We start from the raw sequence: 27,597 nt of genomic DNA, 5'->3' as shown, positions 1-27,597 counted from the left end.
TAGCAGAAAACTGATAGAATGAATATTTGGGGATTTTCATTTTCTGATGATTAGCTTTAAAATTTAATTAGAGGTAATCAGAATTGGTATCAGTATCAGTTGCTTCTTTCTTCTATAGATTGTATGGATCCATCGTAACATTTAGGGACCGATGGGTCTCAGAAAAAGGGAATGAGCTTCTCTCATGAATCATTGTATATGAACTATAAATTCACCATTTTTTGTTTTGTGGGTTGCAGGCAAGGCAGGTTCATCCAGATAAAACCCAAATGACCCTCTTGCTGCACAAAACTTCCAGGCAAGACCATCAAATTATCAATTATGTCCAGACTCTGTTGTTTCAATTTCATGCACTTGCATATTGTAAACTACAAGTTCTTTCAGTTTTTGATTAGCTTTGCTTTAGGCTTGGCTCAGGGCTACTGGGTTCGCAGGCACTTTTGCAGACCAATAATTTCTTTTATTATCTACTTTCTGTTTAATATAGTTCTACTGTGGGAAGATTGGGGGGACTTTGAATTATTAGTAATTTGTTATTTTGGTTTTGGGAGAGGCTTACCAAGTATGTTTATTGATTGGATCCAGGTTTTGGGAGAAGCTTACCAAGTGTTAAGTGATCCACCCAACGCCAAGCATATGACGTTAATGGAAAATCAGGAATCTCAACGTTAGTTTTTTGCTCTTAATCCATGAATACATGAATTCTAGGATTGAAAAGGTGTCTGACACCTAATGGGTTGCCTCTGTGTGTGTGCGTGTGTGTGAGTGTGTGATTGTTTGTGTGTGTGATGAGTGTTTGTTTGTGTGTGTGTGTGTGAGTGTTTGTTTGTGTGTGTGATGAGTGTTTGTTTGTGTGTGTGTGTGTGAGTGTTTGTTTGTGTGTGTGTGTGTGTGTGGTGTGTGTGTGTGTGTGTGTGCACGTGTGCGCGTGTGCGTGCATGTTTGTGTGTGTGTGTGCGTGTGCGTGTGCGTGTGCGTGTGCCTTTTTTTTTTTTTTTTGAACTCTGTTAAAATTTAACCTAAAGTGGTATGTTTCTAACATTTTTTTTTTGGAATGGTCCCTTTATTTCAGCGACGCAATTATTGATCCTGCAGCAATCTTCGCTATGCTTTTTGGTAGTGAGCTTTTTGAGGAATATATCGGCCAGCTAGCAATGGCATCAATGGCTTCACTAGATATTTTCCAAGATGGGGAACAGTTCGATGCTAAAAAGTTGCAAGAAAAAATGCGGGTACGATTTTTTTACCTATGATTTTCTTTGATGCAATAGAAACAACTCATTTAGAAAATAAATGTTCTTTTTCGGAGCACTGCATTAGTAATATATTATGAATAAGCATCCAAACCCAAACCAATTAGCAATGGGTGGAGAGGCCCAAGTCCTGATGAACTCTTATGCAAGGCTTTAATTTTCCAATGTGGGACAACAGTCCACATTCTCACAATATAAAGTAAATAATTCTGTTTGTTATTTTGTAGTTCTTCCTTTCATTCAAATTTGTATTGGACTAGCAATTATTTATCTTCAAAAAATGCTTATATAACACATTGGTCGCTTTTGTGCAAATTTTATTTTACTACAGGTTGTTCAAAAGGAAAGAGAGGAAAAGCTTGTAGAAGCGCTGAAAAATCGACTCAACCAATATGTGCAAGGAAACAAGGAGGACTTTGTTAGTCATGCTGAAGCTGAAGTTGCGAGGCTTTCCAATGCAGGTAATTGATCCCTGTCTATAGTATTGGATTTAGGTGAGGAGAACAAAAGAATTGCAGCTTTCAACTGCTTTTGGGTTTTCCATTGTGTTAAAGTTGAAGGGATTTGCCTGATATCTATCCCCTTGATTTAAAGAATAAGCCAGCTAGTTGTAAATATTGTATTGGGACACACTTTCAGTGATGCATTGCCATGCAGGGCCTACATTGAGTTGTTCTCTATGAAAACATATCAATATTCAGTTCTAATTTTTACTAAGCCAGTATATAATTTATATCTTTTCCAGGCGTGTTTGATAAATGCAACCAGCATGTGTACTACAAGGTGACTCATAAGTCAATAAGAATGTTACTGTAAAATTTGAGGTCTTGTAATTTAGGTATTTATTTATGATTTTATCATGGATGACATTTCTGTAACTCAGTAAAAACGATTGCTGCCATCCATGTCAATGGATTATTATGCAGTGACACATTGTTTAACGGGGACTATCATCCACACTATGCTCGATAGTTTATTCTCTGTTTTTTTTTTCTTCTCTTTTGATGGTTAAAAAAAAGTGCTGAGCAAGTTCATTGATCAGGGTGTATGAACCGATTTTACGATACACATAATGCGACTGATGTCTTATGGACTGCTTCTATGCTTATTTTCTGAGCTTTTGTGTATCAATTTTAATGAAATTGTCTGTTTTCTACAGCTTATGGAGTTGATATGTTGAATACAATTGGATACATATATGCCAGACAGGCAGCAAAAGAGCTTGGGAAGAAAGCAATATATTTGGGTGTGCCATTTATTGCTGAGTGGTTTAGAAATAAAGGGCACTTCATTAAATCACAAGTAACAGCAGCAACAGGTTAGTAGATCTTGTTGGCTTCAGTGATCACCATTCATGTCCTAAATTATGTTTTCATGGTGTCTGTAATTGCTGGCTTCAATTATCAATTGATAGCCTTCACCAGGGGTGTCGGGGCTGATCCTACCCAAATTAATAGGGTCCAATCCAGTTTATCCATATGTGTTGACTGGGAAAGGATTATACATAAATTTTTCTGTATTTTTTGGCGTGTAAGGTATAAATTTACAAAACACACACAAGCTTTCTGACTAAGCCAATATATGCATTGGTTGATAAACTGTTATTTATTTTTTTGTTTTGTTTGCTGGTGGCACCAGGTGCAATTGCTTTGATCCAGCTGCAGGAAGACATGAAAAAGCAATTAAGTGCAGAAGGAAATTATACTGAGGAAGAGCTTGAAGAATACATGCAATCTAACAAGAAGTTGATGATTGATTCCCTGTGGAAGCTTAATGTGGCTGATATTGAGGCCACACTTTCTCGTGTTTGTCAGATGGTAGTTTTCCTATGCCAATGTTTTATTTGGTAGTTGGCTAAAACATGAATAAAAATTTGATCCAGTTTGTTTGGTTGTAATTTTTCATGGTTATCTTAGGTTCTTCATGACAGCAGTGCCAAGAAAGAGGAACTCCGTGCACGAGCAAAGGGGTTGAAAACTCTTGGCAAAATCTTCCAGGTATTGTTTTCTTGACCTTTTTTAATGATTCTTTGTGGATATAATTTAGATTCTCCATTAATTTTGTTTTTTTGTTGAGAAGATTCTCCATTAATTGCCTAATGCATTTGAGAACTATGGCATTCATATAGAGGACTAAGTCCAATGGGAATGAGGGTGAAAGTACACTAAATAGTGCTGCTGTTCATAAACTGAATGGAAGTGAATCAAGCTATGATGCCTGTTCTCCTATGAAAACACCAAAGTCTCCAAATCCTGAAGAGCCATCTTATGCTGCATTTTCATCACAGGTACCTTCTCTTCTGTTAAGTTCATTTCATGTGTCAGATCCTTTTTAGGATTTCGTAAAATAGCATTCAAACAGGGCCCTGTCATGCCTTTTATTTTTTTATATTTGGTATTCTTGTTTAGGGATATGACTGAAATAATATATAGATCTTCCACATGTGCTTCATTTTGATTTACATGCATTATGGCATGCTCTTTTTAATGATGAATAGATTCGTAACAAGGTGTTACTTGCCAGAAACAAAAAAATTAGAAAAATATTGACTCATTTGACACCATTGAGAGAGGAACAAAGTGAAAAAATGAAAAAAAAAAAAAAAAAAGGGAACAATTTGATCAAACTGAAGATTATAACCACTGTCAATGCTCCCATAAGAAAAAAACAAAAAAAACAAAAACAAAAACAAAAACAAAATAAAGTCAATGCTGGCTAATTCAGCTCTTTGCTGACAGTAAACATTTGAAATTACCTTTAAATACCATGGTTAAGGTAATGGATTTCTTAAATTTTCAATAAATGCTGAAACTACATCTCTTGCATTTTCTCCTATTTGGGGAGAGGGAGTTGGGAATCTGGGCAGGAGGTAGAAACCCTCGTATATTCGTTTTGTTAATATGCATTGTCTATTTTACTTTCAATTTTTGAAAAAATATTGGGTGTTGCAGAGCCCCTATGTGGAAGCCCCCCAAATTGCTGGTGCACAGTTTGAATACAACTTCCCAAGGCCAACTGCACCACCTGGTGCACAAAGACATTCTTCCATGGGCAGGGATTAAGGACAGAGAAGATTTCTTTTTTTTGCTCATGTAGTATAAAACTTTGACGTGTCATTTGTATCAAAGTTGGTTGTAGTGGGAAGAATTTGAGGTTTTGTAATTAGTTGGATGTGTTTGCTTGAAATGAATGAGGATTGTGCTTGAAAGGACATCTCACCTCCAGCTGAGTAGGCCTCTTGTATTCTTTTGGGAAAGACCATATTTTATATACCTAGGGAGGAAAATAGATTATTGTAGATGGTTATTGCTATACTGTTGCACCTGTTGGCTGCTATAGTTTCCCAGTTATTTATTGGTGTATTTTTGCTGGAGTGACATATTTCATGTTTTGGTTTCAGAATTTTCGAATTTAGGCTCAACCTTATGTTTGGTGTATGTATATAGATATATATATATAGTTTGCTCGTATAAAGAAAACAAATGGAACAGCAAGACTGTAATATAGTTTGCCCTTGGGGATGAGGCAATATAGCAATATTAGGTGATGATATTGAGTTGTTTTTCCCTTTTGTTCTGTTGGTCATAATCCTTGTATTAAAATTACGGTCTTGGAAAAAGATATTTCATGTTGTATGATTTGAAGAAAAGAGGAACTAAGAATATCTGATAATTATTGAGTTTTTTTATTCTGACCACCCTAAAACATTTTCTTGATTACCCTGTCTAATTTTTTCCCTAAACTTTCTATTCCCATTCCCTAAACTTCTGAACTTTTCTCCTTCTCCGCGGCTGCCCAAGCCCCAGCCATTGCCGATCCAAGTGCTTATTCAACCATCAATATGTTCTCGAATGTCACCTTGGCCTTTTATAATCATCTTTCTCCTAACAGTTGTGTTGTGCATGTTGATATTGTTAAGGGAAATTGTATTCATACCTAATGATTTGTTATCCTTATCATATATCACTTTTTAACATAAATGAACTATTATGCCCCTATCTGAATGAGAGCAGTTTTGCTCACCTCCTTTAACTCAGGTGTATGCTCACTTCCCATCTAAAATGCTGCCATGTGTTTAAAAAATTAGTCATGAGTTAATATATTGTATTTAATTATTTATAATATTATAATGATGAGAGAGAAAAATAATTTGACAACTTTTTTCTACTTTTATCCTTATCTTTTATTACTAAACTTTTTTTCACTTTTTTATTACCTATTAATTTTTATTTTCTCTTTTATTTATTCTAGTATCTAAAAAACCACATGCATTTAATAATTTTTGCTTTTTTTTTTTTTGCTCTTTTCTAGTATGCCTCCAGTACCCAAAAAACCACATCCAATTTTTTTGGGTCTTCTCATGTATACACCTTTTATCTACTTTTTTAATTAATTAAAACAAATAATCCAACAACACATTTTTTTTGTTGCCTAAGAATTCTTCTTTCTTGTCTCATACATGACCTTTTCAGATCAAACAAATTCTTAGGTCAATCCAAGGTGTTGCAGCATTTGAAGAGAGAAGAATAGTTGCAACGACATAATTTTTTTTTTTTTTTGAACTCATGTAACTTTTTTATTGGATTTTCTATGTATGTAAATGAGTTGTTTTAGATTTTTGTTTGGCCAACATTTTAGATTAAACTTTGCAAATGAGTTTTTTGTTCGAATTGCAAGTGTGTTGTTAGAATATTTTTATTTTTTAATTAATTAAAAAAATAGATAAATGTGTATACATGAGAAGACCCAAAAAAATGGATGTGATTTTTTGAATACTAGAGGCGTACTGGAGAAGTGCAAAAAAACAAAAGAAGTAAAAATTATTAGAAATAATTAAATAAAAGAGAAAAGAGAAATTAACGGGTGATAAAAAAAAGTTGAGTAATAAAAGATAAGGATAAAATAAGAAAGGAGTTGTCAAATTATTTTTCTCTCTCATCATTATAACATCATAAATAATTAAATACAATAGTTAACTCATGGTTAGTTTTTTAAACACGTGGCAGTATTTTAGATGGGAGGTGAGCATACACCTGAGTTAAAAGAGGTGAGCAAAACTGCTCTCCTATCTGAATTGATCATTAAGGATAAAAGATGTTTAAAAAAACAGAAATCAATTTACTCTCTATGCAATACCAGCTGCCATCAACCCCAACCCTTCATGATCATCACCTTCACTCTCACACCCAATTCTAAATCGTAACAATATTTTGGCTCCATTTGATCCAAACAAGCAATTTTTTTACAAATGGAGGTGAAATCATTCCTTGGGAGCCTTCAATGAGGAAAGAGTTCATATTATTTACATTTAAAATAAAATTCGTGCAACTAGGCAGCTGCTGCATGTACTAATTTGTGTTTCATTCGACAAACCAAAACCGATACCAGTTTTTGGTAGGAATCAACCAAATGGTGAAAACTATTAAGGTTCCCTCTCGCTGAATGCATGGGTTACAAAGTTTCGGTAACTTAACCAACATATTCTTACCAAAAACATTTTGAAGCCATTCGGTGGGGGGGTTTCGAATCATAGTAGATAATTTGGTTCCTTGCCATCGAATACTATCATCATATTTGGTGAACCAGTACCGAATGGCCCCCCAACAAATATATACCCTAGACCTCATGAATGGGACAAAAAATACTATTTTGTATGTCAAAATCCATACAAAAACATCAAAAGTAACAAAACATTACAACAAGTACTAAAACATATAAATGGTGAAAGATTTCCCAAAAATTTGTGAAAGATGACAAAAATTTTGAGAGCGTTGGGTCGCCTTCAATGGAGTGAAGGGAAACTTTATAGCTAATAAATTTATATAAAGGTGGAAGCATGGTGGAAATTTCATTTAACTAAAATCTTCCTTAGCCCTTAGGATCCTAGATTGGATGACACATGAAAAATAGAAAATAACTTAATGAGAGCTTACCCTTGAACACCACCTTAGGATGAACCCAAGGTTGCAAACATCCATTGGGATGTCTTCATTCCATGTCCTCATTGAATTTTCGGCATCAACAAGAAGATGAACAAACTTTGTTCATCATGGAGCTCTCATTAAGAAGAAGAAGGCTCAAGATGTAACCCCCCGATCCTCGGGCCCATGAAAGTACTGAACATCAAACTGTTAAATCTGTTTTCTCTTTCTGTAACCCCCCCGATCCTCGGGCCCATGAAAATACTGAACATCAAACTGTTAAATCTGTTTTCTCTCACTTTTGAGCCATGCACAACAACATAAGTAAATATAATTCTGTCATAAACATTTTAAACAAACCACTGAGTAAAAGCAATTAAATAAATCTTTCTGGGTCCCACTGCCTCGTCTTCTCCCCACTGCTTCCTCAGCCTGCTTATCCTGCAAAACACAAATCCTACACCACATCCAAGCATCAAGAAAATCAAAATATCTCAAATTCACATCAAATCTCATCAATAATAACAATTATACTTTGACAAGTCAATTGCCTAACTATCGACCATTAACCTCAACCTCAATCAAACACGTCCTAATTAATAACCTCAATGCATAGACACTATCATTTCCATCCTCACGATTCAAGCCTAGACTTTACCAAGTCCTAGCAAACAAATGCAATACAAGCAACCAAACAACCATCTATCTAATTTCACACACTTCGTTTCTTGGAAATCCTCCAGCTTTATAACTACTTTCAAAAATCTCCTTTCAAAACCATTTTTAAATCCCCTCAGCCTTAAGTCAAACTCTGAACTGAATTTATCCTTGGAAGCTAATATCTCGAAACACTTATTTTTAAAACTCACATCATTTTCGTACCTGTACTGTAGACAATGTCCTGGCCACAATCCCGCACTCGGGCAGGCTCAAATCCTAGCCACAATCTCGTACGGATGACCCTTCCGCACGTGCAGGCTTGTATCCTGGCCACAATCCCGTATGGAGGGGTCTCTCCATACAAGCAGGCTCATATCCTAGCCACAATCTCATAGGGAGGGGTCTCTCCGTACAAGCAGGCTCGTATCCTAGCCACAATCTCATACGGAGGGGTCTCTCCGTACGAGCAGGCTCGTATCCTAGCCACAATCTCATACGGAGGGGTCTCTCCGTACGAGCAGGCTCGTATCCTAGCCACAATCTCATACGGAGGGGTCTCTCCGTACGAGCAGGCTCGTATCCTAGCCACAATCTCATACGGAGGGGTCTCCCCGTACGAGCAGGCTCATCCAATCTGTACTCGCATTTCCAACTCACAACATTTTTCCCAAAATTTCTCTGAACTCTGCCGAATCCTTCCGAATTTGATCCCCGCTTATAAACCATCACTTGTCTGTCACTCGAAACATACTAACATTTCCTCAATAATTAATTTGATCATTTTGTATATAATAACTGCCTAATCATCAATCATTAATCTTGACTATAAACAATCTTTCTTTAATTTGGTGACTCTCCTCTAAGAAACTCCATAATTCCCAAATAATTCCTTCACCTCAAATCCTCGTCAATTCATTCTCCCAATTCAAATCCTACACCTAATCTTCTCTAGCGTAAAGCGGCAAATCTATAAAACAGACAATTAAACCACGCGAAAGACTAAAATACCCTTCACGGTGCCATTGCTCGGATACCAAATCCGGCAGCATAACGGCATCGGGAATGATATTTCCCGAGCCCCTGTACCTGTTAAGACCAGACAGCCAATATTTAAATATTCAGGTTTCACAATTTGACCGTTCAATGACCGAAATGGGCGGTAACCACCACGCACGGTGGCTACCCAGCCCCAAATTACACACATTACTCACCCATACGTAAACAAACCCTAGGGTTGGCCTCTAAAAGTCCTGGGGAGGCTGATAAACAAGAAAAACCACCCAACTCACCGCCACAAGTGGCGGAGCCGTCGGTGGCAGCGGTAGCTCAACCTAAAAACATCCAAATTCAACTCCAAACAATCTTAATCATATAATAGAACCTTCAATTGCACTTAACCATCACAAATTTGAGTCCGATTTTCAAGATATTCAAAACAGACATAAACCCAAAAATTCGAATCTCTAAAATCTCAAAATTGAACATCAACACCTTAAGGGAAAGATTACCCGTACCTAGAGGATCGATTTTGTCAACTGGATCGATGGCCATTTATCGCCGGAAACGCCGGAATCGGCGGCGGAAGCCGCCGGCCTTCTCAACCTCGATCTGCCGTCGTGGAGCGTCGGGTGGACGATCGGAGCACACCACCGTGCTCGGCTCGACGAGAGGAAGTTTCCAGGGCCGGAGCTGGGCTGCGAAGACGCCGGAAACGGCGAGTCAACGCCGGAAACGGCGAGTCAACGCCGGAGTTCTAAACGGGCGAAAACTGGATTCTCGGTTTCTGCGCGATTTCTGGGTGATCCGAGACTAGGAGAAGAGAGAGAGAGTGACGACGAGCAACCTGGGCCAAACACCCAGCCTAGCCGCCGCCAGACGCGCCGCCACGCACCGGTGACAGGCGCAGCAAGGGTGAGAGGCGAGAGAGAACAGAGACGCGAGGGAGAGAGCCCCCCCCCCCCCCCAAAACCGGGGAGAGAGGAGAGAGAATAAAAAAAAAGAGAGAGAGAAGATTCTAGAGAGAGAGAGAGTTCTAAAAAAATCTGATTTTTAAACCCAATTTGTCCATTTTACGAAATTGCCCCTTGATTCAAACGCCCATATCTTTCAAACTGTAACTCCGATTGACGCGTGCCGCGTGTCTACGAACTCGTGAACTCGAGACCTATCTAACGGACCCAAAGTCAAAAATCAAAGGCCCATTTATTTTAAAAGTCAACTTTGGGTCGGGTCGTTACACAAGACCTCACATGTGATCTCTCTACATAATAGTCCACACCAAGTGTACGAGGAGGAAAGATGAATAAATGGAAGAGAGCTTGGCTACTAGCTCATCAATCCATTTTGGTAATCTTGGAAAAGTAAATCATGAATTACCTTTTTATTTTCATTCCCATGTTTGGGTTGTGCAAAAATTGGAAATGAAAAGTGTCAATTTTCCAATTATACCATCATCGATTATTTAATTAAGAAATGACAATAGAGATGACATTTTAAAATAATAGCAAAGTTAGTTTTGTCAAAAAAAGAAGCAATAAATGCTTTCTCAAAAGGGGGGAAAACAAAACCCAAACTAGATCAAGGGTTTCATTTTCCCCCAATAAGGGTATCAGATTCCTTTGGGGTCAAGAATTGATTTTTTTCCCCTGTACTTACCAAACATGAGAATGAAATTGATTTCTCATTCCCAGATCTCTAAAACTTGAACCAAACAGACCTTGAGGGTTTCTCATGTGAGAGGGTGCAGCAATAAGGTCCTCTAGTCTTGTTTTTATGCTATCTCACCTAGTCTCTCAATGGACTAGATTCATCCACTTAAAATGAATGGCCCTCCTTCTCCCTTTTAATCCACCAATCACCATCTTCATGTATTAATTTGCACAATTGCTCCAAAAATCTTTAATATGTTATGACTTGTCTCCATGTGATTAAAAGTCAAAAGTCATTTGACCAAGATGTCATCCCAACACTTAATCATTTGATTAATGTTTTAACCAATAAGAATAGTGTTTGGGTGAATTAGGATTAATGATGAACTAATTAATCATTTATCTTATAAGATAACATTAATTATTCTCCAAATTAATGGTTTAGTCTTGGTTCAACAAGCCAAACTTTGAATTTCCAATCTTCCTTTCTAATTAAGTAGATTAATTAATTAATTAATTCTACTGAATACTTAAGAAAAGATTATGTCAAATAATCACCCTATTTTAATCACTTGACTTATGAGCTTACTGATTATCTTTATCAATTAGTAACCAAGTCATTAGAGTTTAATAGTTTCCATTAGTATCTCACAGTTAAGTGAGCTTATGCTAGAGTAATATAAGGATGGGTGAACCACTAGGAAGTGCTCGATCAGCTCCCAGTTTTGGGCAATATCAACTATCACAATAGTTGCGATCAATATTCATATATATTGATCCAAAGCATCATCCTTTCCTTTTGATCTCCTACAACACTTGTTTGTGTGTGACCTTTTAGGTTCTATTTTGATTTGGCAGTGGAATCACAATTAATATAGAACTTTTTCTAATTAATTGATCTTTGGACTTTACAGACTATGTTGACACCTAACCACAGTTCATGACCTCCAAACCGTATAGAATTAACCTTAGAACCTATTCAGTTATTATTAAAATACAGTATAGTCATTCTCTATGCTATGTCCCGATTACATTCTAAGGGCATGAAACTCATGTCAAACCCCATTATAGAATATAATCAAAGAAAATGCTTGGGTACTCAGAAATGAGTACTAAGCTTGTCCTTACAACCAATCACATGAGCCCATAATGGGGCCCACCACCTTCTCTTTTATGGTGGACCCCATTATGATTTTATGTGATTGGTTGTGAGGACAAGCTTGTACTCATTTCTGAGTATCCAAGCACTGCTCTTCAATGTGTGTGACTCTAATTCTCTAGCTAGATTCTTTGCGAATCTTCGTTTCCAAGGACATATTCTTCTTTACAGAAGGTGAAAATCCTTATTTCACACTCACATATCTCTATATGTGTATCAATGCACCCAACCTACACATGTAACATATGCTCAATTGCGTTGGTTCATTAAATGTAGTTAAAGTATATTGAACACATATAAAAGACATTAGTGGTGTCCCAAGTCTAAGGACTAATTAGTATATATTATAACCTCAAAGTTTCTACTAGACATGCAATAAAGGTCCATGTAGGATTCTTTGTCCAGTCAAGTTCAGTGAATGTGTCTTCAATCATGCACTGACATACCCGCTCTAGTATCAGTACACTGTGACATGAGACTCACCAACCAGATAAGCAAGCGTAAGTGCTAGTCTTGATTTGCATTAAAATGTTAATTAATGTCCAATTAACATTCTTTTTCTTGACTAAGAACATTTAGGAATCTAAGCATTCAATAACATGAGTCTCAATGGCTTCTTAGCTCATCATGTTTCTTCCATTAGATATCTATAGACGTATTCATTCACTTACACAATGATCCTAGAGTTTCCAGCGTAGTGAATGATGCTTATGATATTAATGTGCACTTCACATTATTTATAGGCTTTTAAGGGTTGGAAGAAGTTGTAAGAAGTTATAAGTTTTCAATATGGGACAAAACACCTAAAAACATACTCACAATAAGGTAAAATCAAATTGGGTTAGAAATACTCGGCCAGACTACCTGTTTATAGAGAAGAGATGGATCCAGGTCGCCTATTTAGAAGACACTTGGGTCCAAGGGACCCAGTTGAATAGTGACTGGTTCCTTTAAGGAATCAACGCTCCAAATCAAAGAGCTTTAATGATCTCGAACGGCTGAGATTAAAACGTGGGTGGCGAATCCGGTGCGGCACGTTTCATTGCGAGCTCGCTCAACGCCTCCTTGGTGCCGTGTCAGTTTGCACGTCCAATGACAACGCGCCACGTGTGCACTGTCAGTCCTAGTCAACAATTAATTCTTTTTTCTATTTTCTATTTTCTCCAAACTTTGTAAATTCACCAAAAATAACTCGGGACTCCAAATAATTCTCTGAAAAATTCTACGGACTCGTCTCAATGAGTAATAATTTCTTATAGCCTCAAAACAACTGTTTGTCTTCCAGAAAAATTAAGGAAAATTCAACTCCAATGAATGTAATTCCCCAAAAATTAATTCCAACTTGATAATCTCAAACTTTGTGTACAAGGTACTATAGCTCAAGTCTAAACAACTAATGGTACAAGTTAGTTACACAAAAGACAAAAGAAACTTCATTTTCTTTAAGAAACCTTAAGCTTCTAAATACAAAATAGTTTTTGAGAAACACGTGTCAACACAAGATAAGATAAAAATCTGGGTTGCTACACATGGCAAACCCTAACCTCGGAATGCGGTATAAATATCAAGCTACAGAAGGAATATGATAGTCATCAACCTCCCAAAAAACAAAACAAAAACCAGATCCCAAAGCAGCTAACCCATTTCCTTTGAATATTCAAAGAGATCCTGCTCTTAAGTCTTTTCGCTCTAGTCTTTGTAACCCCTTGTCTTTTAGGTAATCACTGTCATTAAAAGCCAACCCTTGTTAGTTTTTTACTGAAACCTGAAGCTCATTGCTTTTGTTTTCTTTTGTTGTATTTATTGCTTTCTTTTTACTATTTCGTTGTAAGTTCTTTATATGAACACTCTGAAAGTAATTTATGTATTTCCCTCTTTGGTCCTGAGTTTAATGAATGTTGTTTTCTAGATCTATCATTTTTAGCTTTTGTCATAATGCTTTGAAATACCTGAAGGTCACCACCTATCCCTTGACTAACGTTTGTTAGGTAAAGACCCATAACCATTTTGGCTTTATATAGCTTTATCATCAAATCAGTAGTTCTTTATTTTACTTGGCTGCTTTGAATTAACACAAAACAACATTTGCTTGTTCTACTATTAATATGACTTGATCAAGGGTTGAAAAGTATGGTTAGATTCCTGGTATGAACTACCATCAGCTACCAATCACATCCTGATCATATTGAGTTTACTTTTCTTTTCAAAGTTTATTGTTTCTATTTAGGTCAAAATACTCTAACCCCTGTATTAACCTCTTTTGAGTTTAGGCACAGAGTTGCTGTAAACACTTCTGGATGAAGTCCTAATTAGCTTAGGCAGAAAAAGAACCTCGGTCTAGAGTTACTACTCGTACCTCAGCCCATAATCGTATGATTAACTTCTCCGACCGCGCCCATAGGATTTCGGTTGGAACACTATTTGTCCACCCACATGGCAGTGGCACGCCCGCAAAATCCTCTAATCCACTTGGCAACTTCGTAGTAGCTTTCCACGTGGCACATGTAAATTTTAGGCCAAAACAACCTCATATAATTGGTGGATATATTTATAGTTGATCTTGATCCTTACCAAAAAAAAAAAAAAAACCCTTAAAAAAATAATATATATACGATAGGAAAAATCTGCCACGCGCGAGTGAGAATGGAATTGACAGTTTGACAGTGTTATAGTAGCACCGAGTGGAAAGCGTGAAAACGTCTGAGAGTTGACGGTCCCAATTCCCCATTCCTCCCTCCTCTGAATTAGAAATTTCGAATTTCGTACACCTACACCTACACTACTACAATTTGTTTCATTTCCTTTGTCCTTTTTTGTTTTATTTTTTTGTGAATCAAAAAAATTCAAAACACACAACCTGCTTTCTCTAAAGAAGAATCCCATTTCCTTGTTTCTTCTTTCAAATGGGTTATGCTATTCATTGAGATCTGCAGATCTGTAGCATAACGGATCTCACGCGCCTCCCTCTCCGGCTTTCCCTTTGTTTATTTTGCAGCAGCCATAATAAGTTAATAACCCAACTGCGCAAACCCATAGCACACGCCACACACATACATAGCAAATTAGCAATTCCCATTTATTTCTAGGATTGCTTTATTTCATAGGAATTTATTTATTATTATTTTATATAAAAGAAAAAAATAAAGGAAGAAAGAAAGAAGGACGAGGTTTGGAATTGTAGAATTTTGGAGTGGGCAGTCGGGTTTGGTGAAAAATGGAAGGTAGCCAGAAGAGATCGTCGGCGGCAGTTTCAGATGTGGGCGCGTGGGCCATGAACGTTGTCAGCTCCGTCGGAATTATTATGGCCAACAAGCAGCTCATGTCCAACTCCGGTTATGCTTTCGTTTTCGGTCTGCTCTCTCTCTCTCTCTCTCTCTCTGTGGATCTGACCCCAACCCCATTTCATTTTTTCGTATTTGGGTTTTAAATCTCTTATATAAATATGGGATTGATGTCAACTTTTGTGGGTCTCTTGATTTTTGTTGCATGCCCTTTCATTTTGGTGAGTTGTTTTATTTTTTAGGAAAAAACACATTAATTCTCACGTAAATGATGTCTTCTGGCTTTCATACTGTGGATAGATTTAGTAGTGTAGTGTAGTGTATAGTGTGTGCATTTATGCATTGAGAAGTTTAAGATTTACTCCAAATTTTCTTATGATTATGATTAAGATTTACAGTTGATCTCATAAGGAATATCGAATGATATCGAATGAATACATTGTTGTGGTTTTCTTTTTTTGGTTCAGCCACCACTTTAACTGGGTTCCACTTTGCTGTTACTGCAATGGTTGGCTTTATCTCCAATGCTGCCGGTATTTCTGCATCTAAGCATATTCCGTTTTGGGACCTTCTATGGTTCTCCATCGTTGCCAATATCTCTATCACAGGGATGAACTTCAGCCTCATGCTAAACTCAGTCGGGTTTTACCAGGTATGGCATTCATGAAATAATTGGGTTTTTTCTCAATTATAGCATCTCAGAATATTTAGGAGGGACTTACTAGTGAAGTTATGTAATGACCTCTCTTGTTATGGCGCAGATTTCAAAGTTGAGCATGATTCCTGTGGTTTGTGTGATGGAATGGATCCTTCACAACAAGCACTACTCAAGGGAAGTTAAAATATCTGTTGTCGTTGTGGTTATAGGTGTAGGTGTTTGTACTGTAACCGATGTGCAAGTTAATCTCAGAGGATTCATATGTGCCTGTACAGCCGTTTTGTCAACTTCTTTTCAGCAAATCGTGAGTATTTTTATTTTTCCACTTATTTTTCATTTATTGATCAGAGCTGAGAGTCATTTCAAGATCAACTTTTCTATAAAGTTAGGCTCAACTCATTGGTTTTCTTTAATTCTCGTTTGGTAGGGTTTCTTTGGCATTGATTCTGTAACACTTAACATCTTTAGCTCAGTTAATAGTCAAGTCAAATTGTCATAAATTTGTGGAGTGATCATTTTAATTCTTGTTTTATATATTGTCTTTCTGTTGAACAGAGTATTGGTTCCCTTCAGAAGAAGTATTCAGTTGGATCATTTGAATTGCTGAGTAAAACAGCTCCAATTCAAGCCGTTTCTCTCCTTATTCTTGGTCCATTTGTTGATAACTATCTTGGTGGTACATTCATAACCAACTATAAGATGTCTTCTGGTGCCATTGTAAGCACACATCTTTTTTGTCACAATCTTGCTTTATCACATTGGTTTTGTTGGCTCTTGTATCCCATACACAGGAAAAAAATTTCTGACTTTTTAAGTCATAATGGTGTGGACATGTGCAGTTATTCATTATTCTTTCATGCTCCCTAGCCGTTTTCTGCAACATCAGCCAGTACCTCTGCATTGGACGTTTTTCGGCTGTTTCATTCCAGGTTTTAGGTCACATGAAAACAGTGTGTGTCCTCACACTGGGGTGGCTGCTCTTTGATTCAGAGCTAACTTTCAAGAACATTATGGGGATGATTCTTGCAGTTGTTGGCATGGTAATTTATAGTTGGGCTGTGGAGATTGAAAAACAGTCGAATATCAAACCCTTGTCCCATGCAAAAAACAGCCTGACAGAAGAGGAAATTAGACTTTTGAAGGAAGGGATTGATACCATTCCTGTGAAGGATGTTGAACTTGGAGAAACTAAAGGATAGGTTGACTTATCTTTGTCTGGAAAAGAAGGTGGCTAGGGAAGGGGAAGACTTTTTGCAAGGGAATACAGGTATTTTTCATGTCTTCTGCTTCATCTTTGTAAGTTTGCCTCATTTTGTGGCAGCTGAAACTTGGCAACCGTCTGCTGACACTTGCACAAATCCATCTAGAATATGTTCTGTTCCATTGAGACTGTCATTTATTATTTTGTTTATTTCTCATCCTTTAATATAATATTTATCTCTATGTTATCGTCTTTGTCTTTGCAAAAGAAGTTGAAACCATGATTATAATGATGGCCAACCATGTAAAACCCATACTGTAGTTAAAGATGCCAAGTCTATTTATCCAGTGCAATCTGCTGTGAGTTCTTTGTATAATTTTCATGGTGTAGTACCAAGTTTTGTGCAATCGGCTGCCACCCAAACTAACATGAACAAATTATCATGGATGCTGCTATCCATCATAAAAAGAAAATTTGAAGTCAAAAGATTATGCGCCATTTTGTTTAAAGTCTAAAGAATATCAGTCCATTTTACCTAAATCGCAAGATTAGATCAGACCAAAAAAATTGAAACGGCCCAACGATTGTTTGAAACACCACACCCTTGCCCAAGTTGGTTGCAAATCCAACAATCCAAGCATCGCTGGTATCTCGAATAACACCCTAGCACCGATAGCTCTTTTAATTGAGAACAAAAAGGACGTCTATTTTGGTATTTTCATTTTAAATAAATAAAAAATTAATTCATAAATTGAATGAAAAGACTGAAAATAACATCCATATGTAAGAGGGGGTTGGAGGAGCTCCTCCAACTAGGGACGAACATTGTTCCTTACTTGAGCAGCTATACATATAGCTAGTAGACTGGTACGTATAAAGTTCTATTTGTACAAGATCATCGGTCTTAAAAATGGAGGTTTTAATAGTTTAAGCCTCAAAAGTGGAGATTTTTGTTTCTTTTTTATTCGAGAACGGGATTGTCCAACTTGGAATCTTTTCTAACAAAGAGACATACCACTAGACTAATAGTTAATTAGTATTAATTGAATTTAGGGTAAACTACATTTTGGTTATTGTGTTTTGGCCCGAAATTACGTTTGGTTATTCTGGTTTCAATTTTGCCAATTTGGGCTTTGTGTTTATGTTTGCAATTTTAAGACAATTTTAACAAAACTCAAATTTTTCAATTTGGGAATAAGTTTTCTATTTGTTTTCAAGAAAAAATTTGTTGGAGAATTGAAAGACCATCTTATGGGATGAGCTTTCTAAAACTAATTTCAATTTTCTTATTCGAATTTATTTGCTAAATAAATTGAGGCTTACCAAAAATTTTATGGTTTCAACTTCAAGTTTGAGAATTCTTTGAATTTTTGTTTCAAAATCAAATTCAAGGCTCTATACATGATTTTCGGTTATTCTTGAATAAAACTTGCGAGTTTAAAAAAGTCATTAGTTCTGATTTGAGAAAAATTTTCATGTTTGGTGTAAAATGTCTCAAGATTGCAAATGACATAAAACACAATAACCAAATTTGCATAATTGAAACCACAAGAACTAAATGTGATTTTGGGCTAAAACACAAGGACAAAAAATATAGTTTAGCCTTACTTACCCTTTTCTTATTTTAATTAATACCAATTATTTTGATATATATATATTTATTAAAAAAAAAAAGGATCTCAACTAAAAACCAGACACATCATCAATGAGAAAAGGAATCCAAGATAAAACATCTAAAATCGAATGAACAAACTTAGCTAGATTATGAGCAACCTGATTAGCACTACGGTGATGTAGCTCCAAGTCACAGTGAGCTACTAAATACTAATGCCAAGACAATTTTAAACGAGTCCTCTTTGGAAATTGGAAAAAAGGTCTCGTGATAGTCAAATTTCTCATTCTCAATTGAAAATTGAAAATTGGGGATGATAGTGGGCCGGGCCGTAAGTTTATAAGCCCAATGTGAATGTGAAAGAAAATAGAAATATCCCATTCTCAATTTCTCATTGAGACCTTGGTCCTTTCCACTAAGAAGAAGTTGAAGAAGAGCAGAGAGAGAAGTTGGTGACAATGGAGGAAGACGAGATGGATTCGCTGTTCGAGGGGATGGTGTTGTTTAACCCTAACAATTCCAATCTCGATGAGCCACAGCCACGGCCGCAGCCACAGCCGCAGCCACACGATGATCGCGATGAAGAAGACGCTGATGATCCAACGGTGGATGGTCCATCATCATCATCATCTGAGCCCCTGGACGAGAACCTCTTCTCCGACTTGACAGTCCAATTCCAAACCCTAACAGCCACAGAATGCGAAGATCCAACAAAAGCAACCGCCAGACAGAATTCCATTTCCAGAAAGAAAAAGAGAGCTGCTGGCCTCAGGATCGGATACGCCAGAGATTCCAGCTCTCGCTCCCTCTCTCTCGACGCTGCCGATGATGTCGTCGCCGCCGCGGCCGCCGCCGACGATTTCGTCGATCCATTGCCCACCACCACCAGTACCGTAGCAGTAGACGACGAACAAGCTCCTCCGAAGCTCCGGTTGGACCAAACCAAGGCCCTCATCTCCGAAAAGCTCGACCGTGCTCGTCAATTGGCCGCCTCCGTCTCCGCCGCCAGGAAGGACTCCATCGCCCGGAGAAGGACGGCCGCTGACAACCTCAATCTGGCTTCCTCCAATTGCGCCCATCTCGAGAAGCAGCTCGAAGACGCCTGCGAGGCTGAGGATTTCGACACCGCCGAGAGGCTCAGTGACAGTCTTGCTGCTGCCAACGACCGTAAGCAAGCTCTCCTCGCCGCCCTCAGAGACGCCGAGGCCCATTGCGATGCGGTCGACTCCCAAATGTATGAAGTTCTCCGATCCCAGATCGCCGCGGAGGAAGAATGCGCATCTCTGCTGGACCACTTTGCAACCGTGAGTACCTCCACCTCCATTTATTCATTGTTCAAGTAGTCAATTAGTAGTTGAAATTTTGCATGTATTCATTATATGTAGCGTAGATCATAGACTGAAGACGACAATGGAATGAAGAGAAAAACTTTTATGGGATGGTCCTAAACCCCATTGTGTCTGCACGTGATTAGAGAGAGATATATGCATAAAACATATAGGACGGTCGGTCCCATGGAAGTTTTTCTCATGGAAAGAATGACATGACAAGTAGTGAGTAAAGGGTAATGAGTGTGATTGTTGAATAATGCAGGATGCTTCGAATAATGCAGATTTGGTCTTGGAGACAGCAGAAGCACTCTCTTCAAAAGAAACGGATGAATGGCTTTCATCAACTGAAGCCTTGCAAGCCAAGAAGTTGGAATTGGAAATTGAATCGCACATAATTGATGAAGCTGGGATTGTCTTGAACTCTTCCATTGAGACTTCAGTGGAGGATGACAAGAGAGAGAAAGAATCTCTTTGTAAGGAAAAGGAGGTTCTCTTGGACCAACTGGAGAAACTACTTGCTTTGGTGAAACAAAAGGAAGAGGAGATAGCACAAAATGATCGTGCAATTGAACAAGTTGAGGAAAGGATAGCTCATGTTCTCTCTGACTTTCAGGAGATGCAATCCGGCATTCATGCCAAGTCTAGTAACTTGCACGCGGGCCTTTCCCAGATACAATTGGAGAGTGAGGCTCTGTCAACAAAAAAGACAGAAATTGATGCCTTACTTGCTCAGGAACAAGAGAGGGGAGCAAAGTTGAGGGGATTGGCCAGGGCTTCTGCTCAGGATGCAGAGGAATACCAACAAGTTGCTGCCCTTAGAAAAACTCTCATGTCCTCTATTTTGAAGTCCAGGGAAGACAAGGTCAGGCTTGCAAAGACTGAGGAGAAGCTTTCCAAGGATGTTCAAATGCTCCAAGAGGATGTTTCAGCCTCTAGGGCTTCACTACAGGTTCCTTTTGCTTCCTAATAATTTCCTTGCCCCTTTGGATATCTTTGTTATTATTGTTGTTTGTGTTGTTGTTCTTGTTGTTAGACACTAGCAATCACGTAAAATAGAAGGGTTTAATCCTATATCTATTTTTCTGCATAGCTTTTGTAACTTCCTTAGAAAACACAGTGAATGAATTCCACTCAAATATTCATAGCCTCATTTACTAACCAAAACAAAGAAAATTAAATGGAAAAATTATTATATGCAGATTCAGGCATTTTGGGTGTGTAGTATGAACTTAAAACCTACTATGACATGACAGAACTTGCTTTATTATTCGTAGGCTTAGGATTGAGAAGCACCATTTGTGCAATAATTTACACAATTCCATGTTTCTTTTTTTTTCTTTTTTTTTTTCTGAACTTTTTTCCCCCTCTTTGTTCTACATTTTAACTAAGGCATGCGAAGATGTTCATGTTCCATTTTAAAATCTAACTCAAACATACTGAAGTTTGCATATGTGCAAATCCTCTTGATCCCCCTCTTTCTGCCCCTTCTGATTTATTATTCTTTTGGGTACACCATACAACTTTTTCCCCACTTCATGACATGCCATTTGTTAAACAGAGTTCTTTCCCTTGTTCTCAGGAACTGTCTTCAAGAAAGTCGAGCATTCAACAAGACATAGCATCCTCTAAGCAGAAAATTCTCTTCATAGACAAAAGAGTCCCAGAGCTGGAAGCAGAAAAGAAAGTCGCTGCCACTGCAAGAAATTTTAAGGAAGCTGCACGAATATCTGCTGAGGCTAAGTCATTGAATGTTCAAAAGGATGGCATACAGATTGACATGGAAAGAGCCATCTTAGAGCTCGAGAAGCTCGAGGACGAGATTAAAGAGACTGTTAGCAGATTGCAGGAGACTGAGGGGCACATTTTATCCAAGGAAAAAGAGGTAGCAACGGCTAGGTTTGAGAGGTTAATCTTGATATCTGGTATTGCTAAAGCAGAAAGAGCAGCTGCTTTGGAGTTGGGTGACCTTGAAGAAGCTAACCTTCTGCTTGCAGAGGCTGAAGCAGCAGACTCTGAAGCAAAACAACTTCAACCAATATACAATTTTAAGTTGGAAGAGATTGCAAGTCTACCAAAACACTTCATCTCCATGGAGCTGATATCCAATCTTGGGAGGAAGCAGTTGGAAGAATTGGCAGCATCTGTTCAACTTTCTCCATCATGGCAATTAGCAGAGTGAATCTGTCAATCATCTTTGCAAGATGGGGAATTAGAGGTTTACAGAGAATTCTGATATTTGATAACTATGAGAAGCTGGAACAACTTAAGACCTGCATTCGCATCCATGATTTGGGATTGTGTTTCCCCTTCCGCCTTGTGGTTTCTTCCTACGATGCCTACGGACATGATTTCCTTGTCTTACTTGATGATCAAAGGTTTGGGATCCTTACCCTCGCTGTCTTCCCGTGAGCTGTCTTGTCACTTGGCAGTTTAGATCCAGCTCCCAACCTCCAGCTCTAAACCCCCCATCTCACCCATATTTTTCCGTAAAAATCTTAACATACTCCGTACATAGAGTAAATTTGTGTGGCATATTTGTATTCTATACCAAACTCAATTTTGCTCTGTTTTTTTCCAGTGTGTACCAAAGTCATTTGTTTCGTTCTCGTATAAAACTCTATATTGTGTTTATTTAACTGTACTTCCATTTCGCTCCTTTGTTAAAGAGTAATAAATCAAGTCGGGATTTTTTGGTGTATACATGTTTTGAGTAGGAAGTACTTTGTTGCCTTCATGCTCTAGAAATTTGTTGCCTTCAATTAAAATTTTTGGATGGCTTCTGTTACGAAATAGAACTTCAAACTACAGATGGGGTGCATGGCTTTGGTATTCAGGTTGATATCTGTTGTATTTTTTATTTTTTTTTAGGCATTCCAAATTATGAGACCAAACAAGCGATAACTAATAAAGAAAGTGCTTGTTTGGTCTCGTCATTCTGCATCTATATCAAATGGTCCTACAAGAATTGAGAAAGCGATTGTTTTGTGTTGGAAAATTTGAGAGGGTAGACATGCATTCTCTTTTACCAAGGTCCCTTTCATTCGAGTTCTACATGTAGGAACTCATCTCCTTATGGAGCCGTAGTCCCATTTGACTACTAAGCCAACTAGGACTAGAGCGTCTTTTCTTAACCATATTTTGATATATGATTATGATTTATTCCTAGTGATTTCCTTGTCTTAATTGAGGATCAAAGGCTTGTGATCTGCACCGTCAATCCCCCAACTCTTTTAACTTTTTTTTTTTTAAATTTTTACATATTTGCAGTTGGGAGTAATTTTCTGCGGCTAAATTTCACTTTTCATCCCTGTAGTTTGAGTTAAGTTTCACTTTGTTCCCTATAGTTTCAATTGGTATAATTTTGATTCTGTAGTTTACAAATCGTTGTAATACAATGACACGTTAGCATTTTTGTCAATTAATTTGTTAAATTAGTCATTAAATCGCTAATGGTATGTAAAGTACATGATCAAAATTGAAATGGTTTGTAATGTACATGATCAAAAGCATAACAAATTTGATAATTTGATGAACAAAAATACTAAAATGTTTTTTAATTGCAATAATTTATAAACTATATGATTAAAATCATAACAATTGAAATTATATGAACCAAAGTGGAACTTAGCTCAAACAATAGGGACATAAGTGAACTTTGACCAATTTTCTGCTGCATATTTTTTTTTTTGGGAGAAGCATAACTTTTATTAATTAGAAAAAGTACAACACAGAGGACAAGATATCTGCTGCTCAGAAAAACAAAACAGAGAACAAACAATCACTAACAATCAGAAATACAAAGACCACCAAGACTTACAATACAGCTGCACTCCAATCATAAAATATAGCTCGGAAAAAAGTATCCCTAAAATTCAGAGGATACAGAAGCCCAAAGGGAAGACCAAAACTGAACCCTATCCATCAAAAGATCTACCTTCTCACCCCTAGCATCCTCAAAAATCCTTCTATTTCTTTCTAACCGAACCACCCAAAAAAAGAGGGTGCATTTTTGGTCTTTTGGGTATTAATATTAGAACTGATTATCCTAGGTGCAGCGAAAATAAGCTGGGATTTTTTTTTTCTTGCCAAGAATTTATCACACAAGGAAAATGGCATCACAAATACATTAAAATTCAAGGAAACACACCAAAGACCATGACAAACCTTGGGAAGATGTTTGATTGGATTAAAGTGTTCTCCACAAGGTGCCTTGGCCAAATTCCGTTTATAGACTCTTTGAATGTTCTTCTTATTTTCCGCATTCTCCGTTGTGTTCAAATATCTTTGAATATGTTCTTGAAGAATTCCCAATTTATCTTCATTCTTCAAATTGGTGTTCAATCTTCTTGTAATAGATTGAATACATCTTGAGGAACTTGAATATAAATTGAATTATATCCAAAGGTAACTCACCAAGAAGATTACAACCTTATAACCTTTTTTTTTTTTTTTGCCACTACAACCTTATAACCTTAGAGAAACCAATAAGGGAGTGATTTCGAAATCACATGTACTAATGAAAGAGCACAAGGTTGGATTACAAGAAGCAGGAAGAAAACTCAAGTACTTCTCCTTGTAGGTGCAACAACCTTTGTTGAAATTCTAATTAAGCATATTGTGGTGGAACAGTGTCTATTAAGTTACTTTATGCTGGTTAACTGATTTAGGAGTTTTATACTGCCTCCATTGAAATTTAAATCCTTTTATCACTTTCAATGAGCTTAAAATCCCTTTTCTATATGACAGCTGACATCAATTAGTGGAGTTATTTAATGTTTTAGTTGTCTGATTATTATTTATTGTGTTAGTTGATAGCTTAGAGTCACATTAATATGTTGTATGGTGTGTTTAATTTTGTTAGTGATCATTAGCTATTTAATGCTTCATAGTAAGTTGTAACCTTGAAAAGATAAATTAGTTGATCAAGTGTTCCTGCCTAGGAAGCCTGATATCTTTTATTAGGCACATTTTCATATTCTCAGCTGTAATCTCTCTAAATATCCCATTAAATGAAAAAAGATGAACTTTTCGAGACAAATTATTATTCTTTGCAATTTTGCAATTGTAGTTGAGTGGATCCTCTCGCAAATCAAGCATATAGCTTGGTCGCCTTGAGTGGCATCCGCGATTCGCAGTGTCGAGTGGTGTCTGCTACCCCCATCAGTGCACTTGCTTCTTTTCCCTTCTCATTTTCGTGTAAACTAAATATAGAGAAAATCTATTAGACTCAATCCATAAACCCATGATCTTGAACCTCATGATTTTCACAATAACTAACTGCGGAAATTCAATTAAGTGGTAGATACATACCCATAAGAGCAATCTTAATAAATATTAAAAAAAAAAAAAAAAAAAAAAAGGATATATGCCACGATCAATAACTATAAACTGAATTTGGCTTTAATCTTCCACTCTCTACAACTCTTGAACTCAGTCTTTCAATGGGGCTAGACTAATCTTATGAGTTGTTTGGGTGTTGTGAGAGCATGGACCAACAATCTTATTTATAGATAAAATTCTGATAAAACCCTACCCATTAAGATGTTTATTAGACTTTTGTAGATTTTTAAGTGAAAGACTTTTGCAAAATTTACAGATTTTCACATAGTTCTATAAAGTTTTACAGAATCTATAGAAATCCTTAGAAATCCGCAGGGGAGGTCGGATTTATAATGACTTTAAAATACACATAAAAGTTTTTCAAAATATATTAAAATCTATCATTAAATAAAGAGATAATTAGACTTAGGTTTTTTAGAAAAACAGTTTTTAGATAGAGATCGGGATGTTTTAAAATTTATAAGAAAATTTTTTTAATTCATAATAAAATCCTTCTTCGATTTGAAGGGTATTTCCCCTCCTAAGATGTAGAGTGGGCTTTGTAGAGGTTGCATGTTAGGTTTTAACTTCGAAATTTTGGGTGGAGTTAAAACCTAACATAAAACCGTCAAAAAAGAAAAATAAAAGGACTTAATTAAAAATCCTAAATCACTACCGATTTTAGTCTAAGAAAGACTCATAAAATAGATTGGACTGTAAGTCTCCCTCCGCCCAAAATGTTGGAGTTAAAACCTAACATAAAGCCGTCAAAGAAGAAAAATAAAAAAACTTAATTAGAAACCCTAAATCACTACCGGTCTTAGTCTAAGAAAGACTCATAAAATGGACTAAACTCTAAGTCTCCCTCCGCCCAAAATCTTGGAGTTAAAACCTAACATAAAGCCGTCAAAGAAGAAAAATAAAAGGACTTAATTAAAAACCCTAAGTCACTACTGGTCTTAGTCTAAGAAAGACTCATAAAATGGATTGGACTGCAAGTCTCCCTCTGCCCAAAATCTTGGAGTTAAAACCTAACATAAAGTCGTCAAAGAAGAAAAATAAAAGGACTTAATTAAAAACCCTAAATCACTACCGATTTTAGCCTAAGAAAGACTTATAAAATGAATTGGACTCTAAGTCTCCCTTAAATAAATTTCATAAAAGTCAATGACTTTTTAAATACACCTAAACTTTTACAAACTTTTACAGAATTTTTAAAAGTCATTAAAAATTTTAATTGAATACCACATGACTTTTATAGACTTCTTAAAATTATTAATTGAATAAATATGGATTTTTATGTACTTTTTTAAAGCCTTTAAAAATCTTAATTGAATACCACATAACTTTTAAATTCCATAAAAGTCTTTTAAAATCCATATACAATACACTCCACTAAAACTCCTTATCCGCACGAGCACTACTCAACAGGATTCGAGCAATACTCAAGATCAAATTTTTAAAACTTACAACAACAAAAAAAAATTGTTGAAAATCTTTAATTGCAACAAAAAAGGTTAGTTATCAAAATTTCCCATAATTAATCCTTCTTGGCCAAAAAAGCCCAAAATATTGAGTTGCAAGCCACCGTTGCATTTGCCTCCATAGGAGATGCATCTGCCATTTTGTCCTCTGGGATGCATATGCCTCTGTGGGAGATGTATTAGTCATTTTGTCCTTTACACCAATTTATTAAGATAGGGTCTTTCTCACCAAGTTTATTAGTAGTTTGGTACTAATATGTAATTTACTAATAAAAAAAGTTTTTTAGTCTTTTTTTTTTGTTTTAGAAATCTAACTATCGAATAGTGCTCGGGCTTTGCTCGAACTCACCTCGAGCGATTGATAATGTTCGAGCAATTTTCGAAGAGAGTTCAAACACTATTCAAGAGTCAAATTTTTAAAACTAAAAAAAAAGGTTAAATATCCTATGAAACTAACTTTCATTTTCACTTTGCCACCTTAAAGTTAAATCTTCCAACTTTACCCCCCCATCCCCAATCTTTACAAATCACTCCTATAAGGCAAGTTTTGTCAACTCAGTCCATTAGTCCGTTTAAAAAGTTAATATAGTGCCTAGGTGGATTATCATCTAGTAATTTACTGACCCTAAAGAGGTGAGTGGGTCTGACAACTTGCCAAATGAGCGCTATGTCAAATTTTCAGCACCAAATGACCCTAGAGTTAAACCCATTTTCCCTCCCTTTTCTGATTAAAAGCTTTGTTCTTCTCCATCTCCATTTATGGCTTAAAAATCAAGGGAGGCGATTTCACCCACAGGTAATCTCTTCATCTTCTTGTAACATAATTTCCATCAAAGAGCACCATGAGCCACCAAAGCAACAGTAGTAGGCAGCTTGTAGTGGGTGCAAAGGACCAACCCATGCACTGCTATTGTGAAATAGTAGCCTGACTGACAAGCATCCAAGGAGGCGATTTCATTGCTGCCCACTGTCCTCGACTGTAAGTTTTTGGTCTTTTTTTACGTTTGTTGATGTAATGGTATGAGTTAGGTTTGATTATAATGGTGATTTCGGCGATTCAATATTTGGTA

At 36.8% G+C, this 27,597-nt stretch overlaps 3 protein-coding genes across 3 annotated transcripts; all 3 read left to right on the top strand.

Annotated features, from left to right (window-relative positions):
• Positions 1-232: 232 nt before the first annotated feature.
• On the top strand, positions 233-4,632 carry LOC147273354 (chaperone protein dnaJ 10-like). The gene is made up of 9 exons (XM_086256520.1): positions 233-298; positions 586-667; positions 1,073-1,232; positions 1,585-1,714; positions 2,413-2,571; positions 2,892-3,070; positions 3,170-3,250; positions 3,382-3,540; positions 4,205-4,632. Exons 3-9 carry the CDS (start codon positions 1,107-1,109, stop codon positions 4,313-4,315), a joined length of 945 nt encoding a protein of 314 aa, XP_086112646.1. The 5' UTR covers positions 233-298; positions 586-667; positions 1,073-1,106; the 3' UTR covers positions 4,316-4,632.
• A 9,705-nt stretch (positions 4,633-14,337) lies between these two features.
• On the top strand, positions 14,338-17,033 carry LOC147273353 (UDP-rhamnose/UDP-galactose transporter 1-like). Its single transcript, XM_086256624.1, has 5 exons — positions 14,338-14,991; positions 15,390-15,574; positions 15,684-15,884; positions 16,136-16,297; positions 16,420-17,033. The coding sequence occupies exons 1-5, from the start codon at positions 14,856-14,858 to the stop codon at positions 16,777-16,779; spliced, it is 1,044 nt and encodes a 347-aa protein (XP_086112750.1). The 5' UTR covers positions 14,338-14,855; the 3' UTR covers positions 16,780-17,033.
• Positions 17,034-18,800: 1,767 nt separating this feature from the next.
• On the top strand, positions 18,801-22,360 carry LOC147273352 (neurofilament light protein). Its single transcript, XM_086257085.1, has 3 exons — positions 18,801-19,697; positions 19,987-20,673; positions 21,304-22,360. The coding sequence occupies exons 1-3, from the start codon at positions 18,852-18,854 to the stop codon at positions 21,901-21,903; spliced, it is 2,133 nt and encodes a 710-aa protein (XP_086113211.1). The 5' UTR covers positions 18,801-18,851; the 3' UTR covers positions 21,904-22,360.
• Positions 22,361-27,597: the final 5,237 nt, after the last annotated feature.

This window comes from Dryas octopetala, chromosome 9 (assembly GCF_963921425.1).
Source record: "Dryas octopetala chromosome 9, drDryOcto1.1, whole genome shotgun sequence".
NCBI lineage: Eukaryota > Viridiplantae > Streptophyta > Magnoliopsida > Rosales > Rosaceae > Dryas > Dryas octopetala.
The sequence above is the reverse complement of the archived record's forward strand: the minus strand, read 5'-3'. Positions and strand labels throughout refer to the sequence as shown.